At 38.6% G+C, this 21,238-nt stretch overlaps 1 protein-coding gene across 4 annotated transcripts in view; it reads left to right on the top strand.

The window, feature by feature from the left end:
• The window catches only part of LOC128649283 (transducin-like enhancer protein 4), a 304,153-nt gene that overhangs the window by 28,598 nt on the left and 254,317 nt on the right, over positions 1 to 21,238 (top strand). For all 4 annotated transcript variants that reach the window (XM_053702473.1, XM_053702472.1, XM_053702474.1 and 1 more), the window contains exon 5: positions 1,745 to 1,807. In XM_053702473.1, the coding sequence (XP_053558448.1) occupies positions 1,745 to 1,807 (63 nt within the window). The remainder of the gene's footprint in view (positions 1 to 1,744; positions 1,808 to 21,238) is intronic.

Genomic DNA, 21,238 nt, shown 5'->3' with positions numbered 1-21,238 from the left:
CCCTAACACTAAAACCCCCCACCAAACCCCCCAAAATAAAAAACCTAAACTACCCCTTGCCCCTAAAGGGGCATTTATAGGGGCACTGCCCTTTAAAGGGCAATCAGCTCTTTTACAGCCCATTAAATCCCTAATCTTAAAAATAAGAAAAAATCCTAACACTTAAGCCCGAAATAGGTGCTCACTATTCCTGAAGTCCAGTAGAGAAGGTCATCTTCTATCTTCATCCGGAGCAAAAGCGGCACGGAGTTGGCTTCCCTGATGCACGGATTCTCAGCGGCAGACCTCAGTGGCGTGTAGGCTCCTTCATGCGATCGTCCATCGCACACTGAAGGTTGAATGCAAGGTACCCCATATTTATTGGAGTACCTTTCATTCCTATTGGTGAAATTTTGAAATGCCCCTTTAGGGACAATGTGTAGTTTTTTTTTAGTGTAAGCTATTCAATTTGAGTGGTTTGGTGGGTGGGGGGTTTTACTGTTAGGGGGTAATTGGTAATTTTTTTAGGTAAAAGAGCTGTTTAACTTAGGGCAATGCATTGTATAACATTTGAAGATTTCATAATAAAAATCCTTACACTGAGGAGGGAAATTAAAGGATCATGAAACGCGAACATTTTCATGATTCAGATAGAGCATACAATTTTTCAAACAACTTTCCAATTTACTTCTATTTAATTTGCTTGCTTCATTGACTTGGTATCCTTTGTTGAAGTAGCAGTAATGCATTACTGGGAGTTAGTTGAAAGCCAATGACAAGATGTATATATCTGTGACCACCAATCAGCAGCTTCTACCCAGGTATACTTTTTAACAAGGGATACAAAGAGAATGAAACAAATTTTATAATAGAAATAAATCGGAAAGTTATTTAAAATCACATCTTGGAATAATTAAAAAAACAAACAAAAAAAAACTTTCATGTCCCTTTTAAATGACTGCTTGCACATGCCACCTTTCACAACCCGGGACAAGCATCTTGATTGGTTGCATTAAGTTCCTCTACAAAGGGTGGTTGCTATTGAGGACATTTTGAGGTAAAATAGCTTTTTTTTTTTTTTTTTTTTTTTTTTAACCAAGAGATTTTCATGTACCTAACATGTCTAAGTAGTATGAGACTGCTTTACTGTGGGATCATAGATTGGTCCAAGCCACCGATTCTTAGAATAATCCTATAGTGCTTGTGGATTTTCTTTTATATATATTACATTTTTTTATATCCTTCAGACATATGCCTCTATTTATATTGCATGTACTGTCTTTTAAAGATTCAGCCCTTCTGTTTGATCTGTTAACAACATGTAAGATAAGCTATACATACTTGAGCAGTTAACTCGTTAGATGGTGTCAAATGCCATGCGGATATGCGCATTAATGAGTCACTGTCATGTTTCAGGCAGACTTGGCAACCTCTTAGTTTTAACGGCCCACTGATCAAGCTGTAAAGACTTAAAAAAAAAAAAAAATGCAAATTTATGAATGGAAATTTTGGCTGTGCTTTCATCAAAACAAAAACTTTTCAGAACTAGACTTATTAACATACTGCTGAGCTGAATGATTTGAACTTTTGCAGAATTTTGGTTCTGTTGCAGCTTATGTCCCTGCATTCCCTCCAAGGTGTTTATTTTGAGACTATGCAGTTGGTATACATAATTCAATATATCAAATGTTAATACAGTCTGTCCTTCCAGAAGGTTTAAAAATGCTTTACTTAATCAAATGCTTTTATTTTTTTCACTCTGCAGGCAGAAATTGTCAAGAGGCTGAATGCTATCTGTGCACAAGTCATTCCTTTCTTGTCCCAAGAGGTAGGGGAAATATATTTGCAGATACCAAGCTAAATGATATTTTAAAATACATTTTTTTTTCTTTTCTTAAATTGCCTTATGCAGATCTTGTGAATTCCATGTTTGTGTTTCCATTTTTTGCTCCTATGCTTTTTTTTTTTTTTTTTGCTTTTTTTTCCCCTTTACCTTATTAAAATTCAAAACAATGTAATTTAAATTCACTTACACTGTAGAAAATGTTATAATGCTCTAAGCGCAATGCAACAGTTTCGCTGTCATGTACGCTCACTTTTGCTGAGAAATTATGACTGTTTGTCAAAATGGCATATAATAGAGTAGATTGAAAAATTGCCAGAATAGGTAGAAAATGGTTGTCTTCTCTTGATGGTAGGTATTAACTGTTGGCAGAAGTGTTGTTATGCATATGAAATGGAAGTGCTTTTAAAAGTAAACAAAATTAATGCAGCTTTTGGATATTTGATTTCTTGGAAAAACAAATCAAAACACCAAGTACATTTGCTGTCTCCTAGTAGCATTTAATTTAAAATCTTAACTTGATAGAGATTTAGTGCACCAAACGGGCTCATTATTTAAAGGGACACTCACGTCAAAATAAACTTTTAGGATTCAGAAAGAGCATGCAGTTTTAAGACACCTTCCAATTTACTTCCATTTTTTGCACAGTCTTTTTATATTCACACTGGGGAACAAGGACCTATTGAGCATGTGCACAAGCTCACTGGGTATACGTACACTAGTCTGTGATTGGCTGATGTCTGTCACGTGATAAAGGGGGCTGGAAAATGGGAGAAAAAATTAATTTGACAGAAAAAAAAATCTACTGCTTATTTGAAATTCAGAGTAAGTGCTATTGCATTGTCTTTTTATTATGTACTTGTTATTATGCAATTCTACTGCATTGAGTTGTCCTTTTAAGGTAGTTTCTTCTCCCCCTCCACCTTAGTAGCATTATTCTGTATGTTTTCGCCACACCAGATTATCATAGGTTTTGTAGCTGTTGGCTATATTTTCAGTGTGTAGTCATTTGATTAATATATAACATGTTGCATGTCTTGAGCACTATTTGGCAGCAGTTGTGTGTAGCTATTCTCTACAGGCGGCAGCAGGCAGTGCGGAGTGACAGCGCCCACAGCTCTTCCTGTACTTCTACCTGAACACTCTACAGCTGTGTTGTTTACTAGCTGAATATTACAATAGTGTTTTACCATAGAGTGGCTGAAGCTACACTGTTTCAGGCTCAAGGCTTGTGCACACTCCTGGACAAATGATCTTTATAAATTATGGTGGTTGCATTATTATTATTGTCCTCCCCTTTTTTTTTTTTTTTTTTTTTTTTTTTTTATGGTCAAATTGAGAAACATTTCTCCATCCTTTTTATATTAACGCTTAAACTTGTAAAGGATGCTAACAGATTTTTAGTTTATCGAAAACACATCAAGTAAAGATTAAGAAGTGAAATGTGCACATGCATGTATTTTAGATTTGTGTGGAAATATTGTTGCAGTATAAATTAGTGTATGTTTGTGTGTATGTATGATCTCAAACCAGACTGGGTACACATTCCATGACACTGCAAAACTCTCAACCCTGGGTGCTCACCACCGTTTAGACAGCTACACAGCTTTTAGTAAATCAGGCAGTTAACTCCAGACAAGCGTAGATGAGAAAAACCCATAGGGACAATTCCAAAACAAAATTAAGCACACAGCTAGCTTAAAAAGCAAAATGGAAGAGTTGGTTATTGCATTTGGCAAAATGGTGATAGGCCCAGGACCACGCCATGGTCTCTTCCTCCTTGAGTTCCTGACTTACAGCTACACCATGTATCCTTTGTATACATACACACGGTAGATTTTACTTGACCGCACTGCTGAAATACTGGACTGTCTGTTTCAATTCTGGACACCTGGCAACCTTACCCAGTGCTTATATTGTATATGTAAACCACATAATCTTATGTTCCAAGTGCAATGCTATCCTGCTATGTGCCAGTGCTGCACTCTAATCAAGTGTAAGAAGTATAAGTGTGTGCATGTAGCCTGCAGCTAAAGACTTGACAGGTTGTAAGAGTTTAACACAATCTATGATCACTCATTTACTAGATAAAAATGTACACCTGTGCTTTTCAGAATTGGCTATTTTTGTGACTTTTACACCTCTGACAGTAACATTGAAAGTTTGAGGTTATAATTCTATTTGGCCATTAAATATTTTCTGTATTATCTTTTATAGCACCGCAAAATTCTGTAGCACTTGGTACAGAGGTAGGTGTATACAATAACGAAGATTTGTGATGAGATACTGATACATAAAACATGAAATAAAACTAGTACGGGTAGAGGAGGGCTTGCAGTCTACAGTTTGAGGTTGCAGAGGCATAAGGTTTGGGTAGGAGCACCTGAAGCTGTATGAGGTTAAAGACAGTCTGATGGAACGGGTAAGAGCGTATTTAGAGGACAGGAGCAGCTCGTGAGAATATCAAATACAGAACCGCATCTACTGATAAAGGGTATATGGTGATAACTCATGACATCCTATTATTTTGCTGGTTGGTGACCATAAAAAGTGTCTGTCTGGCTGATGGCTCAAGAGGCCAGCGAATGGAGGAAGAAAATATATTTGTCATCTACTGCTTATTTGAAATTCGGAGTAAGTGCTATTGCATTGTCTTTATTATGCACTTGTAATTTATATAAATTCTAATGTATTCAGTGGTGCTTTTAAGGACCGGAAGACAAAGTGTCTTATGTTACTAATTTACAGCAGAAACCTCTGTAGATACCTCCTGCATGTAACAATCTATGCACACCCAGTAACCAAACGAACATCTTTCATGCTGACTTTAGAACCGATTTAAAAAAAAAAAAAGTCAAACCATATTAGTGCTGAAAAGATTAGTGTCCCAACCCCATGCCACAATATTTGTATAGTATGCAACTAGTACGTTTTATAGCTTTTAACATTGCATTTAAACCGTATCCCACAGTCTTTCTGCAATTATTTCTAAGTGTAGTGTCCAAATTCCTTAAAAAGATAAAGCCAATATAGTGAAATACTGTCACAGATGATATCTGTTCATTATTCTGTGCCAAGTGATTACTCACATGAAGGAGTAATAATTGCTTAAATATAATCACACGCCCGATTTCAGCTGTCTGCCTACAGGTACAACCACTCTCAAAGCCAGAACTGCCAGAATTTTCTTTTCTTCACCAATGTTTAATGTTTAAATCTATAGTACATATCATTCACTCTGGTATCATAAGTGATGCTATATCCCTAACTGGCTTTGTGAATTTATAAAACTAACTGATGGCAATAGATTGGTGCTACAATATACTTTTTATTAGACTAAGTTATACAATTTGGATAATCATCTTAAAAAATAACCTTCATACTTTTACAACAAGAAGTGTGTGTGTGTATATGTATATATATATGTATATATGTATATATATATATATATATATATATATATATATATATATATATATATATATATATATATATATATATGAAACCGTTCCTCACACTTGGAAAAGAGACGTTCAGGACTCCTGGGCTTTAGAAATAGTACCCCAGGGGTATCTTCTAGATTTCAAAGATTCTCCCCCAAGGGGGAGATTCCATCTTTCTCAATTGTCTGTAAACCAGATAAAAAGAGAGGCGTTCTTACGCTGTGTAGAAGACCTATTTTCCATGGGAGTGATCTGCCCAGTTCTGGAAACAGAACAGGGGCAAGGGTTCTACTCCAATCTGTTTGTGGTTCCCAAAAAAGAGGGAACTTTCAGACCAATTTTGGATCTCAAGATCCTAAACAAATTCCTCAGAGTCCCATCCTTCAAGATGGAGACCATTCGGACTATTTTGCCAATGATCCAGGAGGGTCAATATATGACCACCGTGGACTTAAAGGATGCGTATCTACACATTTCTATCCACAAAGAACATCACCAGTTCCTCAGGTTCGCCTTTCTGGACAAGCATTACCAGTTTGTGGCACTTCCCTTGATGTTGGCCACGGCTCACAGAATTTTCACAAAGGTTCTAGGGTCCCTTCTGGTGGTTCTAAGGCCGCGGGGCATATCGATGGAGCCTTATCTGGACGATATCTTAATCTAGGCGTCAACTTACCAACTAGCCAAGTCTCACACGGACATTGTGTTGGCTTTTCTAAAATCTCACGGGTGGAAGGTGAACGTAAAAAAAGAGTTCACTTATCCCTCTCACAAGAGTTCCATTCCTGCCGGGATTTGAACCTGTGACCTTTGAACCTGTGACCTTGGATCTTTTAAACAGGCTTTTGTTGTAGTCAGGGCATTTACCAACTGAGCTACGCCACCGGCTTACATACAAAATTTTAAAAAATTTGGTGAGTGTTTAGGCTGTTTTGCAGAACGTGTATGCTTTTTTTCTCTTAAAGGCGAAGTACAGTTTTTTAAGATTATTTTTTTCACTAAATAAAGTGTTTTCATGCTTGTTTGAAGTCATTACTAGCCTGTTCAACGTGACTGACATTGAGGAAAGTCAATGTTTAATATGTTTAGAAGCCATTGTGGAACCTTCAATTAGTATGTGTCCCTCATGCACTGTAAGGTCAATAAATTGTAAAGAACATATTTTAGCTACTAAAAGTATGTCGCAGGATGATTCTCAGTCAGAAGAGGATCAGGTTATGCCATCTAATTCTCCCCAAGTGTCACAACCGTTAACGCTTGCACAAGCGACGCCAAGTACTTCTAGTGCGTCTAATTCTTTCACCCTGCAAGATATGGCCGCAGTTATGAATACTACCCTCACTGAGGTTTTATCTAAGCTGCCGGGGTTGCAGGGGAAGCGCAGCAGGTCTGGTGTGAGAACAAACGCTGAGCCCTCTGACGCTTTATTAGCCATATCCGATGTACCCTCACAATGTTCTGAAGTGAGGGATTTGTTGGCTGAGGGAGAGATTTCTGACTTAGGAAATATGTTCCCTCAGACAGATTCAAATATGACGGCTTTTAAATTTAAACTAGAACACCTTTGCTTATTGCTCAGGGAGGTTTTAGCGACTCTGGATGATTGTGACCCTATTGTAGTTCCAGAGAAATTGTGTAAAATGGACAAATTCCTAGAGGTTCCTGCCTACACTGATGTTTTTCCGATCCCTAAGAGGATTTCGGAAATTGTAACTAAGGAGTGGGATAGACCAGGTATTCCGTTCGCTCCCCCTCCTACTTTTAAGAAAATGTTTCCCATATCAGACGCCGTGCGGGACTCGTGGCAGACGGTCCCTAAGATGGAGGGAGCTATTTCTACCCTGGCTAAGCGTATAACTGTACCTATTGAGGACAGTTGTGCTTTCAAAGATCCTATGGATAAAAAATTAGAGGTTCTCCTGAAGAAAATATTTGTTCATCAAGGTTTTCTTCTCTAACCTATAGCGTGCATTGTTCCTGTAACTACTGCAGCGTCCTTTTGGTTCGAGGCTCTGGAAGAGGCTCTTCAGGTTGAGACTCCATTAGATGATATTCTGGATAGAATTAGGGCTCTCAAGCTAGCTAATTCTTTCATTACAGATGCCGCTTTTCAATTGGCTAAATTAGCTGCGAAGAATTCAGGTTTTGCCATTTTAGCGTGCAGAGCTTTATGGCTTAAGTCCTGGTCTGCTGATGTGTCATCAAAAGCTAAGCTTTTAGCCATCCCTTTCAAGGGTAAAACCCTATTTGGGCCTGAACTGAAAGAGATTATTTCAGACATCACTGGAGGGAAATGCCATGCCCTTCCTCAGGATAAGACGAATAAGATGAGGACCAAACAAAATAATTTTCGTTCCTTTCGAAACTTCAAAGGTGGTCCCTCTTCACCTTCCACAAAGCAAGAGGGGAATCTTACTCAATCCAAGTCAGTCTGGAGACCTAACCAGACTTGGAACAAGGGTAAACAGGCTAAGAAGCCCGCTGCTGCCACCAAGACAGCATGAAGGGGTAGCCCCCGATCCGGGACCGGATCTCGTAGGGGGCAGACTTTCTCTCTTCGCTCAGGCTTGGAAAAGAGACGTTCAGGACTCCTGGGCTTTAGAAATAGTACCCCAGGGGTATCTTCTAGATTTCAAAGATTCTCCCCCAAGGGGGAGATTCCATCTTTCTCAATTGTCTGTAAACCAGATAAAAAGAGAGGCGTTCTTACGCTGTGTAGAAGACCTATTTTCCATGGGAGTGATCTGCCCAGTTCTGGAAACAGAACAGGGGCAAGGGTTCTACTCCAATCTGTTTGTGGTTCCCAAAAAAGAGGGAACTTTCAGACCAATTTTGGATCTCAAGATCCTAAACAAATTCCTCAGAGTCCCATCCTTCAAGATGGAGACCATTCGGACTATTTTGCCAATGATCCAGGAGGGTCAATATATGACCACCGTGGACTTAAAGGATGCGTATCTACACATTTCTATCCACAAAGAACATCACCAGTTCCTCAGGTTCGCCTTTCTGGACAAGCATTACCAGTTTGTGGCACTTTCCTTGATGTTGGCCACGGCTCACAGAATTTTCACAAAGGTTCTAGGGTCCCTTCTGGTGGTTCTAAGGCCGCGGGGCATATCGATGGAGCCTTATCTGGACGATATCTTAATCTAGGCGTCAACTTACCAACTAGCCAAGTCTCACACGGACATTGTGTTGGCTTTTCTAAAATCTCACGGGTGGAAGGTGAACGTAAAAAAAGAGTTCACTTATCCCTCTCACAAGAGTTTCATTCCTGGGAACTCTTTTAGATTCGGTGGACATGAGACATTTTCTGACGGAGGTCAGGAAATCAAAGATTTTATCCATCTGCCGAACTCTTCATTCCATTCCTCGGCCGTCAGTGGCTCATTGTATGGAGGTAATCGGTTTAATGGTAGCGGCAATGGACATAGTTCCGTTTGCTCGCTTGCATCTCAGACCACTGCAACTTTGCATGCTCAAATAGTGGAATGGGGATTATGCAGATTTATCTCCTCAGATAAATCTGGACCAAGAGACCAGAGACTGGTGGTTGTCACAGGATCATCTGTCCAAGGGAATGTGTTTCCGCAGGCCAGCGTGGGTCATAGTGAAGACGGACGCCAGCCTATTGGGCTGGGGTGCAGTCTGGATTTCCCTGAAAGCACAGGGATTGTGGACTCAGGAGGAGGCTCTCCTCCCGATAAATATTCTAGAACTGAGAGAATTATTCAACGCGCTTCAGGCGTGGCCTCAGCTGGCGTCGGCCAGATTAATAAGATTCCAGTCGGACAATATCACGACTATAGCATATATCAATCATCAGGGGGGAACAAAGAGTTCTCTACGATGATAGAGGTTACCAAAATAATTCAATGGGCAGAGACTCACTCTTGCCATCTATCCGCTAACTATATCCCAGGAGGGGAGAACTGGGAAGCGGATTTTCTAAGTCGTCAGACTTTTCATCCGGGGGAGTGGGAACTCCATCCGGAGGTGTTTGCACAATTGATTCAGCAATGGGGCACACCAGAATTGGATCTGATGGCGTCTCGTCTGAATGCAAAACTTCCTCGATACGGGTCCAGGTCAAGGGATCCTCAGGCAGTACTGATAGATGCTCTAGCAGTACCCTGGTCGTTCAACCTGGCTTATGTGTTTCCACCATTTCCTCTCCTCCTCGTTTGATTGCCAGAATCAAACAGGAGAGAGCTTCAGTGATTTTGATAGCACCTGCGTGGCCACGCAGGACTTGGTATGCAGACCTGGTGGACATGTCATCTCTTCCACCATGGACTCTACCACTTAGACAGGACCTTCTGATTCAAGGTCCGTTGCAGCATCCAAATCTAGTTTCTCCTTGCGACTGACTGCTTGGAAATTGAACGTTTGATCTTATCCAAGCGGGGGTTCTCCGAGTCGGTCATAGATACCTTGATTCAGGCTCGAAAGCCTGTCACTAGGAAAATTTATCATAAGATATGGCGTAAATATCTTTATTGGTGCAAATCCAAAGGCTACTCATGGAGTAAGATCAGGATTCCTAGGATTTTGTCCTTTCTCCAAGAAGGAGTGGAGAAGGGGTTATCAGCTAGTTCCTTAAAGGGACAGATATCTGCTTTATCAATTCTACTGTACAAACGTCTGGCAGATGTGCCAGACGTTCAGTCGTTCTGTCAGGCTTTAGTTAGAATCAAGCCTGTGTTTAAACCTGTTGCTCCGCCATGGAGTTTGCATTTAGTTCTTAAGGTTCTTCAAGGGGTTCCGTTTGATATTAAGCTTCTATCTTGGAAAGTTTTTAGTTGCTATCTCTTCGGCTCAAAGAGTTTCTGAACTTTCTGCATTGCAATGTGATTCGCCTTATCTTGTTTTCCATGCTGATAAGGTGGTTTTGCGTACCAAACCTGGATTCCTTCCTAAGGTTGTTACTAATAAGAATATTAATCAGGAAATTGTTGTTCCTTCTCTGTGTCCTAATCCTTCCTCTAAGAAGGAGCGTCTATGGCACAACTTGGACGTGGTGCGTGCTTTAAAGTTTTACTTGCAAGCGACCAAAGATTTCCGTCAAACATCTTCTTTGTTTGTTGTCTAGTCTGGAAAACGTAGAGGTCAAAAAGCTACGGCTACCTCTCTTGCCTTTTGGCTGAAAAGCATCATCCATTTGGCATACGAGACTGCTGGACAGCAGCCTCCTGAAAGAATTACAGCTCACTCTACTAGAGCGGTGGCTTCCACATGGGCTTTTAAAAATAATGCTTCTGTTGAACAGATTTGTAAGGCTGCGACTTGGTCTTCGCTTCATACCTTTTCCAAATTTTACAAATTTGATACCTTTGCTTCTTCAGAGGCTATTTTTGGGAGAAACGTTCTTCAAGCAGTGGTGCCTTCTGTTTAACCATCTGTCTTGTCCCTCTCGTTCATCCGTGTCCTGTAGCTTTGGTATTGTATCCCACAAGTAAAGGATGAATCCGTGGACTCGTCTTACCTTTATAGAAAAAAACTAAATTTATGCTTACCTGATAAATTTATTTCTTCTATGGTAAGACGAGTTCACGGCCTGCCCTGTCATTTTAAGACGGATTATATTTTTTGATTTAAACTTGGTCACCTCTGCACCTTGTAGTTTCTCCTTTTTCTTCCTGTACTTTTGGTCGAATGACTGGGGGGTGGAGCTAAGGGAGGAGCTATATAGACAGCTCTGCTGTGGTGCTCTTTGCCACTTCCTGTAGGGAAGGATAATATCCCACAAGTAAAGGATGAATCCGTGGACTCGTCTTACCATAGAAGAAATCAATTTATCAGGTAAGCATAAATTTTGTTTTCTTTCTCTCTCGCTCTCTACATAGCTAAATTAAAAGCAAAATGGAAGAGTTAGTTACAGCATTGTGTCCAAATGGTGAGAGGCACAGGACTACGTCAAGGTCTCTTCCTCCCTGGGTCCTTAACCTACAGCCACACAATACATACCTTCAACAAACACACTGAGATATGATCAAGAATGACACAGGCCCTTTGTAACTTCCCTAAACACCTACAATAACTGGAATGGGTACACATTGCATGACCCTGCAAAACTCACAGCCCTGTGTCCTCACTGGCACTCACAACCAGCTGCACAGCTTTCAGTGACTCAGTTAATATCAGACCAGCCTGTGTTCAAAGTCCATAGGGAGAATTACAAAACAAAATTATTAAAATGCCTGAATCACTGAAAGCTGAAATATGTATATAAAGACACATAAAAATGTGCATTCTTTAATTGGTAAACTGAATGCCTGTACAGGGGGCAGAGCCAACTGGGGGAGGAGAATAAGAGGACGGATTGAGGAGCCCCACAAATTTATCTTGGCCAGAGCCCCTCAAATGCTAAGGGTGGCTATGCACACACACTGTAGTATTGCACAATAAAAGTTGGATTTGTATTTCATAGCCCTGAGGCCTAGCCGTGGGGAGCACCCATGGGTGTCTTGGCCAGGGCCTAATTTCAAGTTGCCAGTGTCTCCTGGGTTTGTCAAGCCCTGTTTTATTTAATAGGCCTTTGCGTTTCAACAACCTTAAGCTATCTCTACAAAAAACTTACATATGGAGGTATAAGAATGACAGGGATCCTAAGATACTGTGACTTTAAACAAGTCCATTATCCCTGGTTGCCAAAAATGTCTATGAATGCACCACTGTTTAAAAAAAGAAAAAACTTGCTGTTTACTATCCTATTTTTTTCCCCGTCATCCATGTATTAATGTAGTCTTGATTTACTTTTGTTCCTAATTGTGTTTTTGTATTTTGTTGAACAGATTGTACCATATTTCTTCTAATTGGTCTATGCTGACTTTAATTCCACCTCATTAACTAATACTTTAGTCTTGTTGCTTGCAACTCTTATTTGCTTGTGAGGCAGACTGGTGATTTAAAAGAAAAAAATACGTAATCACAATGATAGCAAAACATTTTTTTTCTCTCTCAGATTAGATTGCTTTTGAAATGTATTATATTGCAAAAATTGGATGCCCTATTTGTTAGAGCATATCATTTTAGCACTACAGACCCTGCAATTGTGTGAGTTTAACCCCCAAAGGGGATAAATACATAAAGTTCTAGTCAAGAGCTGCAGACAACTGCTGACATGGCCCTTATTTCAAACAGCCCTTTATGACTGCTGCATAATGGTTAAACACACAGTTAAAGGGACACTGAACCTACATTTTTTATTTTGTGATTCAGATAGAGCATGCAATTTTAAGCAACTTTCTAATTTACTCCTATTATCAATTTTTCTTCATTCTCTTGCTATATTTATTTGAAAAAGAAGGCATCTAAGCTTTTTTTGGGATTCAGAACTCTGGAAAGCACTTTTCTTTCATGTAATTAGCAAGAGTCCATGAGCTAGTGACGTATGGGATATACATTCCTACCAGGAGGGGCAAAGTTTCCCAAACCTCAAAATGCCTACAAATACACCCCTCACCACACCCACAAATCAGTTTTTACAAACTTTGCCTCCTATGGAGGTGGTGAAGTAAGTTTGTGCTAGATTCTACGTTGATATGCGCTCCGCAGCAGGTTGGAGCCCGGTTTTCCTCTCGGCGTGCAGTGAATGTCAGAGGGATGTGAGGAGAGTATTGCCTATTTGAATTCAATGATCTCCTTCTACGGGGTCTATTTCATAGGTTCTCTGTTATCGGTCGTAGAGATTCATCTCTTACCTCCCTTTTCAGATCGACGATATACGCTTATATATATATATACCATTACCTCTGCTGATTTTCGTTTCAGTACTGGTTTGGCTTTCTACAACATGTAGATGAGTGTCCTGGGGTAAGTAAGTCTTATTTTCTGTGACACTCTAAGCTATGGTTGGGCACTTTTTTATAAAGTTCTAAATATATGTATTCAAACATTTATTTGCCTTGACTCAGGATGTTCAACATTCCTTATTTTCAGACAGTCAGTTTCATATTTGGGATAATGCATTTGAATAAAACAATTTTTTTCTTACCTTAAAATTTGACTTTCCCTGTGGGCTGTTAGGCTCGCGGGGGCTGAAAATGCTTCATTTTATTGCGTCATTCTTGGCGCGGACTTTTTTGGCGCAATTTTTTTTTTTTCTGTTTCCGGCGTCATTTTTGACGTTCTTTTGCGCCAAAAATGTTGGCGTTCCGGATGTGGCGTCATTTTTGGCGCCAAAAGCATTTAGGCGCCAAATAATGTGGGCGTCTTATTTGGCGCTAAAAAAATATGGGCGTCACTTTTGTCTCCACATTATTTAAGTCTCATTTTTTATTGCTTCTGGTTGCTAGAAGCTTGTTCACTGGCATTTTTTCCCATTCCTGAAACTGTCATTTAAGGAATTTGATAAATTTTGCTTTATATGTTGATTTTTCTATTACATATTGCAAGATGTCCCATGTTGAAGCTGAGTCAGAAGATACTTCTGGAAAATCGCTGCCTGGTGCTGGAGCTACCAAAGCTAAGTGTATCTGCTGTAAACTTTTGGTAGCTGTTCCTCCAGCTGTTGTTTGTATTGAATGTCATGACAAACTTGTTAATGCAGATAATATTTCCTTTAGTAAAGTTACATTACCTGTTGCTGTTCCATCAACATCTAATACTCAGAGTGTTCCTGGTAACATAAGAGATTTTGTTTCTAAATCCAATAAGAAGGCTATGTCTGTTATTCCTCCTTCTAGTAAACGTAAAAAGTCTTTTAAAACTTCTCATTTTTCAGATGAATTTTTAAATGAACATCATCATTCTGATTCTGATAATGGCTCTTCTGGTTCAGAGGATTCTGTCTCAGAGGTTGATGCTGATAAATCTTCATATTTATTTAAAATGGAATTTATTCGTTCTTTACTTAAAGAAGTCCTAATTGCATTAGAAATTGAGGATTCTGGTCCTCTTGATACTAAATCTAAACGTTTAGATAAGGTTTTTAAATCTCCTGTAGTTATTCCAGAAGTTTTTCCTGTTCCTGGTGCTATTTCTGAAGTAATTTCCAGGGAATGGAATAATTTGGGTAATTCATTTACTCCTTCTAAACGTTTTAAGCAATTATATCCTGTGCCATCTGACAGATTAGAATTTTGGGACAAAATCCCTAAGGTTGATGGGGCTGTCTCTACTCTTGCTAAGCGTACTACCATTCCTACGGCAGATGGTACTTCCTTTAAGGATCCTTTAGATAGGAAAATTGAATCCTTTCTAAGAAAAGCTTACTTGTGTTCAGGTAATCTTCTTAGACCTGCTATATCTTTGGCGGATGTTGCTGCAGCTTCAACTTTTTGGTTGGAAGCTTTAGCGCAACAAGTAACAGATCATAATTCTCATAGCATTATTATTCTTCTTCAACATGCTAATAATTATATTTATGATGCCATCTTTGATATCATTAGAGTTGATGTCAGGTATATGTCTCTAGCTATTTTAGCTAGAAGAGCTTTATGGCTTAACACTTGGAATGCTGATATGTCTTCTAAGTCTACTCTGCTTTCCCTTTCTTTCCAGGGTAATAAATTATTTTGTTCTCAGTTGGATTCTATTATCTCAACTGTTACTGGAGGGAAAGGAACTTTTTTACCACAGGATAAAAAATCTAAAGGTAAATTTAGGTCTAATAATCGTTTTCGTTCCTTTCGTCACAACAAGGAACAAAAGCCTGATCCTTCATCCTCAGGAGCGGTATCAGTTTGGAAACCATCTCCAGTCTGGAATAAATCCAAGCCTTATAGAAAATAAAAGCCAGCTCCTAAGTCCACATGAAGGTGCGGCCCTCATTCCAGCTCAGCTGGTAGGGGGCAGATTACATTTTTTTTAAAGGAATTTGGATCAATTCCGTTCACAATCTTTGGATTCAGAATATTGTTTCAGAAGGGTACAGAATTGGCTTCAAGATAAGGCATCCTGCAAAGAGATTTTTTCTTTCCCGTGTCCCAGTAAATCCAGCGAAGGCTCAAGCATTTCTGAAACGTGTTTCAGATCTAGAGTTGGCTGGAGTAATTATGCCAGTTCCAGTTCTGGAACAGGGGATGGGGTTTTATTCAAATCTCTTCATTGTACCAAAGAAGGAGAATTCCTTCAGACCAGTTCTGGATCTAAAAATATTGAATTGTTATGTAAGGATACCAACATTCAAAATGGTAACTGTAAGGACTATCCTGCCTTTTGTTCAGCAAGGGCATTATATGTCTACAATAGATTTACAGGATGCATATCTGCATATTCCGATTCATCCAGATCACTATCAGTTTCTGAGATTCTCGTTCCTAGACAAGCATTACCAGTTTGTGGCTCTGCCATTTGGCCTAGCAACAGCTCCAAGAATTTTTACAAAGGTTCTCGGTGCCCTTCTGTCTGTAATCAGAGAACAGGGTATTGGAACTCCGTGCAATTTTCAGAGCTCTTCAGTCTTGGCCTCTTCTAAAGAGAGAATCGTTCATTTGTTTTCAGACAGACAATGTCACATCTGTGGCATACATCAATCATCAAGGAGGGACTCACAGCCTTCTGGCTATGAAAGAAGTATCTCGATTTCTGGTTTGGGCGGAATCCAGCTCCTGTCTAACTTCTGCAGTTCATATCCCAGGTATAGACAATTGGGAAGCGGATTATCTCAGTCACCAAACGTTGCATCCGGGCGAATGGTCTCTTCACCCAGAGGTATTTCTTCAGATTGTCCAAATGTGGGGACTTCCAGAAATAGATCTGATGGCCTCTCATCTAAACAAGAAACTTCCCAGGTATCTGTACAGATCCAGGGATCCTCAAGCGGACGCAGTGGATGCATTGTCACTTCCTTGGAAGTATCATCCTGCTTATATCTTTCCGCCTCTAGTTCTTCTTCCAAGAGTGATCTCCAAGATTCTGAGGGAATGCTCGTTTGTTCTGCTGGTAGCTCCAGCATGGCCTCACAGGTTTTGGTATGCGGATCTTGTCCGGATGGCCTCTTGCCAACCGTGGACTCTTCCGTTAAGACCAGACCTTCTGTCGTCCTTTTTTCCATCAGGATCTCAAATCCTTAAATTTAAAGGTATCGCTTGATTCTTAGTCAAAGAGGTTTCTCTGACTCTGTGATTAATACTATGTTACAGGCTCGTAAATCTGTATCTAGGGAGATATATTATAGAGTCTGGAAGACTTATATTTCTTGGTCTCTTTCTCATCATTTTTCCTGGCATTCTTTTAGAATTCCGAGAATTTTACAGTTTCTTCAGGATGGTTTGGATAAAGGTTTGTCTGCAAGTTCCTTGAAAGGACACATTTCTGCTCTTTCTGTTCTTTTTCACAGAAAGATTGCTAATCTTCCTGATATTCATTGTTTTGTACAAGCTTTGGTTCGTATAAAACCTGTTATCAAGTCAATTTCTCCTCCTTGGAGTTTGAATTTGGTTCTGGGGGCTCTTCAAGCTCCTCCGTTTGAACCTATGCATTCATTGGACATTAAATTACTTTCTTGGAAAGTTTTGTTCCTTTTGGCCATCTCTTCTGCCAGAAGAGTTTCTGAATTATCTGCTCTTTCTTGTGAGTCTCCTTTTCTGATTTTTCACCAGGATAAGGCGGTGTTGCGAACTTCTTTTGAATTTTTACCTAAGGTTGTGAATTCCAACAACATTAGTAGAGAAATTGTGGTTCCTTCATTATGTCCTAATCCTAAGAATTCTAAGGAGAAATCATTGCATTCTTTGGATGTAGTTAGAGCTTTGAAATATTATGTTGAAGCCACTAAGAATTTCCGAAAGACTTCTAGTCTATTTGTTATCTTTTCCGGTTCTAGGAAAGGTCAGAAGGCCTCTGCCATTTCTTTGGCATCTTGGTTGAAATTTTTAATTCATCATGCTTATGTCGAGTCGGGTAAAACTCCGCCTCAAAGGATTACAGCTCATTCTACTAGGTCAGTTTCTACTTCCTGGGCGTTTAGGAATGAAGCTTCGGTTGATCAGATTTGCAAAGCAGCAACTTGGTCTTCTTTGCATACTTTTACTAAATTCTACCATTTTGATGTGTTTTCTTCTTCTGAAGCTGTTTTTGGTAGAAAAGTACTTCAGGCAGCTGTTTCAGTTTGAATCTTCTGCTTATGTTTTCAGTTTTTTTCATTATAAAATTTAAACTTTATTTTGGGTGTGGATTATTTTTTCAGCGGAATTGGCTGTCTTTATTTTATCCCTCCCTCTCTAGTGACTCTTGCGTGGAAAGATCCACATCTTGGGTAGTCATTATCCCATACGTCACTAGCTCATGGACTCTTGCTAATTACATGAAAGAAAACATAATTTATGTAAGAACTTACCTGATAAATTCATTTCTTTCATATTAGCAAGAGTCCATGAGGCCCACCCTTTTTTGTGGTGGTTATGATTTTTTTGTATAAAGCACAATTATTCCAATTCCTTATTTTTTATGCTTTCGCACTTTTTTCTTATCACCCCACTTCTTGGCTATTCGTTAAACTGATTTGTGGGTGTGGTGAGGGGTGTATTTGTAGGCATTTTGAGGTTTGGGAAACTTTGCCCCTCCTGGTAGGAATGTATATTCCATACGTCACTAGCTCATGGACTCTTGCTAATATGAAAGAAATGAATTTATCAGGTAAGTTCTTACATAAATTATGTTTTTTATTGGTGGATGAATATATCCACCAATCAGCAAGGACAACCCAGGTTGTTCACCAAAAATTGGCCCGGCATCTAAACTTACATTCTTGCATTTCAAATAAAGATACCAAGATAATGAATTAAATTTGATAATAGGAGTAAATTAGAAAGTTGCTTAAAATTTCATGCTCTATCTGAATCACGAAAGAAAAAAATTGGGTTCATTGTCCCTTTTAATGTCTGATCCAGACAGCAATACACTTATTATTGGCTCACCAGATGTGTACAGCTCTTTTTTCCCAGAAGTGTGTATAGTGTAACCACCAGTTGCCATTTAGCTCCCAGTAGTACATTGTTGCTTCCGACCTTACTAAGGTATGCTTTTTAACAAAGGACACCAAGGGAAATTTGACAATAGAAGTAAATATATCTTAAAATCAATATTCAACAGAGGGCCCTGGTGCAAAAATGTTCAGGCCTCCCAGGTAAGGTAACTCAGTAGTAAGCAACAGTAATAATACAAATGCTGCTTTGTATTATCATTGAGGACAGATAGAAAGATTTGCAACCTGCACTCATCAAAGGCTCCCCTGGAATAGGATTATACACATTCTGCACACATGTATAGACTGGATACTATGGGCCCTGCAGCACCAATGGCCTACTTAAAAGGTCACTGTATCTGAACCATGAAAGTTTAATTTTGAATTTATATTAGAATTTAACAAATATGTATACAATATATTTATTTAAAGGGACAGTCAACGCCAGAATTTTTGTTGTTTTAAAAGATAGATAATCCCTTAATTACCCATTCCCCAGTTTTGCATAACAAACAGTTATAATAATATACGTTTTACCTCCTTACCGTGTATCTAAGCCTCTGCAGACTGCCCCCTTATTTCAGTTCTTTTGACAGACTTGCATTTTAGCCAATCAGTGCTCACTCCTCAGTAAATTCACGTGCATGAGCTCAACGTTATCTATATGAAACACATGAACTAACGCCCTCTAGTGGCCAAAATGCATTCACTTTAGAGGCGGCCTACACAATCTAAGAAATTAGCATATGAACCTCCTAGGTTTAGCTTTCAATACCAAGAGAACAAGGCAAAATTGGTGATAAAGTAAATTAGAAATTTGTTTAAAAATACATGCCCTATTTTGAATCATAAAAGTTTTTTTTTTTCTGGACTTGACTGTCCTTTAACTGTAGTGGTTGTGTCATAAGTATGTTAGAAAGACCTAAAAGTGCAAAAATGATTGCATATAACATTGAGTTTAAAGGGACACTCTGCTCTAAATACAATTCCTTCACCTCCCTCTAATCATGGGTGCTGCCAAAATGGAACCTAGGTTACACTGCAGATATCTGAAAAACGCCAGCACTGGAATGAAATAAGCCATATTTCAAGATGGCGGCACCTGTGAGTAGATGGATGTGGGGAATAAATAGATTTTATATGCATAGAATTGAGGTTTTATGTTATGTCCCTTTTTTACCCATGCAAAAGGGATTAATCACATAGTGAAAACCAGCTCCATAGCAATAAGGCACTAATGAGAGCTGGCTGCACATCTGATGGCAAGGGACAAATATATGTAGCCACCATTCACTATATAGTTTCCATGCTGCTCTTGAGGATATCTGCATACAATTTTCAACAAAGACTTCTAAGAGAACTAAGTCAATTTGATAGTAGAAGTGAATTTAAAAGTGTCTTAATATGGCATGCTCTTTATGAATCCTGAAAGTTTAATTTTAACTTTCACATCCCAGCAGCTGTTTTAATTGACTTTGGAGTGTGAACTGCAAGTGGTAGTAGCATCATCATACAACTCTTTCAGCTCTGAACACTAGAGCAGAGAAGATGTTGAAAGTATATTTGCAAAAGTCTGACGTTTTGTAAAGTTGAAAATCTGATGGTTAAATGTTTTATTAGCAATTACATGATTTAATCTCCATCCTGTTGCGCTGTGGTATAAACCACTTCTAGCATTTCATTTCCATGAAGTTGTTAAAGCAACCATAACACATACATAGAAGTAGGTTCACATGAGCAAGGCAAAGAACTAATACCACAGAATCTCACAGTCTAGTGTTTGTCACATTTGAAGATTATGGACAGGCAAACAATGACAATTAAAAATGTTACTGAAATAGGTGCAAACGGAAAATGCGCTATTGTGTTGGAGCATATGTCGCTTACAATTATCAGGTTATTTATGTGTATGCATATCTTAAAGGCCATGGAAGTCAAATGATTTATGATTCAGATACAGCATTCAAATAAAAAAATAAAAATGATCCAATTTATTTATTATGAAATTTATAAACTCGGCTCCTTGCCATGTGAGCATACTGAGGTAGGCTCAGGTAGCACTACACGTGTAACATTGTTACGAACCTTGTTGCAAACCCTGCTGTTATAGAGTGCTCAAGACATCTGTACTTACCAGAGTCTCATGGAAAGAGCTGCTTTCACTATTGATAAAAGAAACGGAAGTGTAATTTGCATATATTTGAATGTTTTTAAAATTGTACGCTGTATTTGAATCACAACAGTTTTTAGTTTTGGCTTGGAAAGCATGATTGAATAAAATATTTGAACCTACTCTATAAACAACTTTTTCTTTTAACCCATTCAGTGCCACAGGAGTATTGGTACTAGAGGCCAGATATAGTTTCATAATTTTATGCTATTTGACTTGAGAATTCTTGAATTCAGATTTACATGCACATATGAAAGCTATACACGTTTGTTTTTAATATAAACATTGCATTCAGCCATTTTAAAAAAGTTAAAATCCCGAAAAAAAGTATATGTGTGTATGTATGTGTGTATGTGTGTGTGTATATATATATATATATATATATATATATATATATATATATATATATATATATATATATATATATATATATATATATATATATCCTGACTTAAACCCATAAAACAGAGTATGTAATAGTATTGAAACTAAACAAATACACATACATACATACATACATACATACATACATACATACATACATACATACATACACATGTGTATATATAATATATATATATTATATACACCTATATATACATACACATGTGTGTATATATATATATATATATATACATACATACATACATACAGGGATTAAAAATATGTTACTATTACTATAGTACCATGGAAATTCTTTTTTTAACAAAAAACAAGTCTGTCTGCTTATACATTGTGGAAAGTGACTTATAAATGAAAACACTGTGTAGTTAGGGGAAGTGTTTTGAGAGTAACTTAAGCTTAGTGTATATTTGCTGTAATACAAGGTCTCAGAGGGCCTCCAGCTGGATCTATGCCACTTTTTTACCTGTTTTAAATGGGTAGGAGGA

This window comes from Bombina bombina, chromosome 2 (genome assembly GCF_027579735.1).
Source record: "Bombina bombina isolate aBomBom1 chromosome 2, aBomBom1.pri, whole genome shotgun sequence".
Lineage (NCBI taxonomy): Eukaryota > Metazoa > Chordata > Amphibia > Anura > Bombinatoridae > Bombina > Bombina bombina.
Note: the sequence above shows the minus strand (reverse complement) of the source record. Positions and strands in the feature narration are given on the sequence as shown.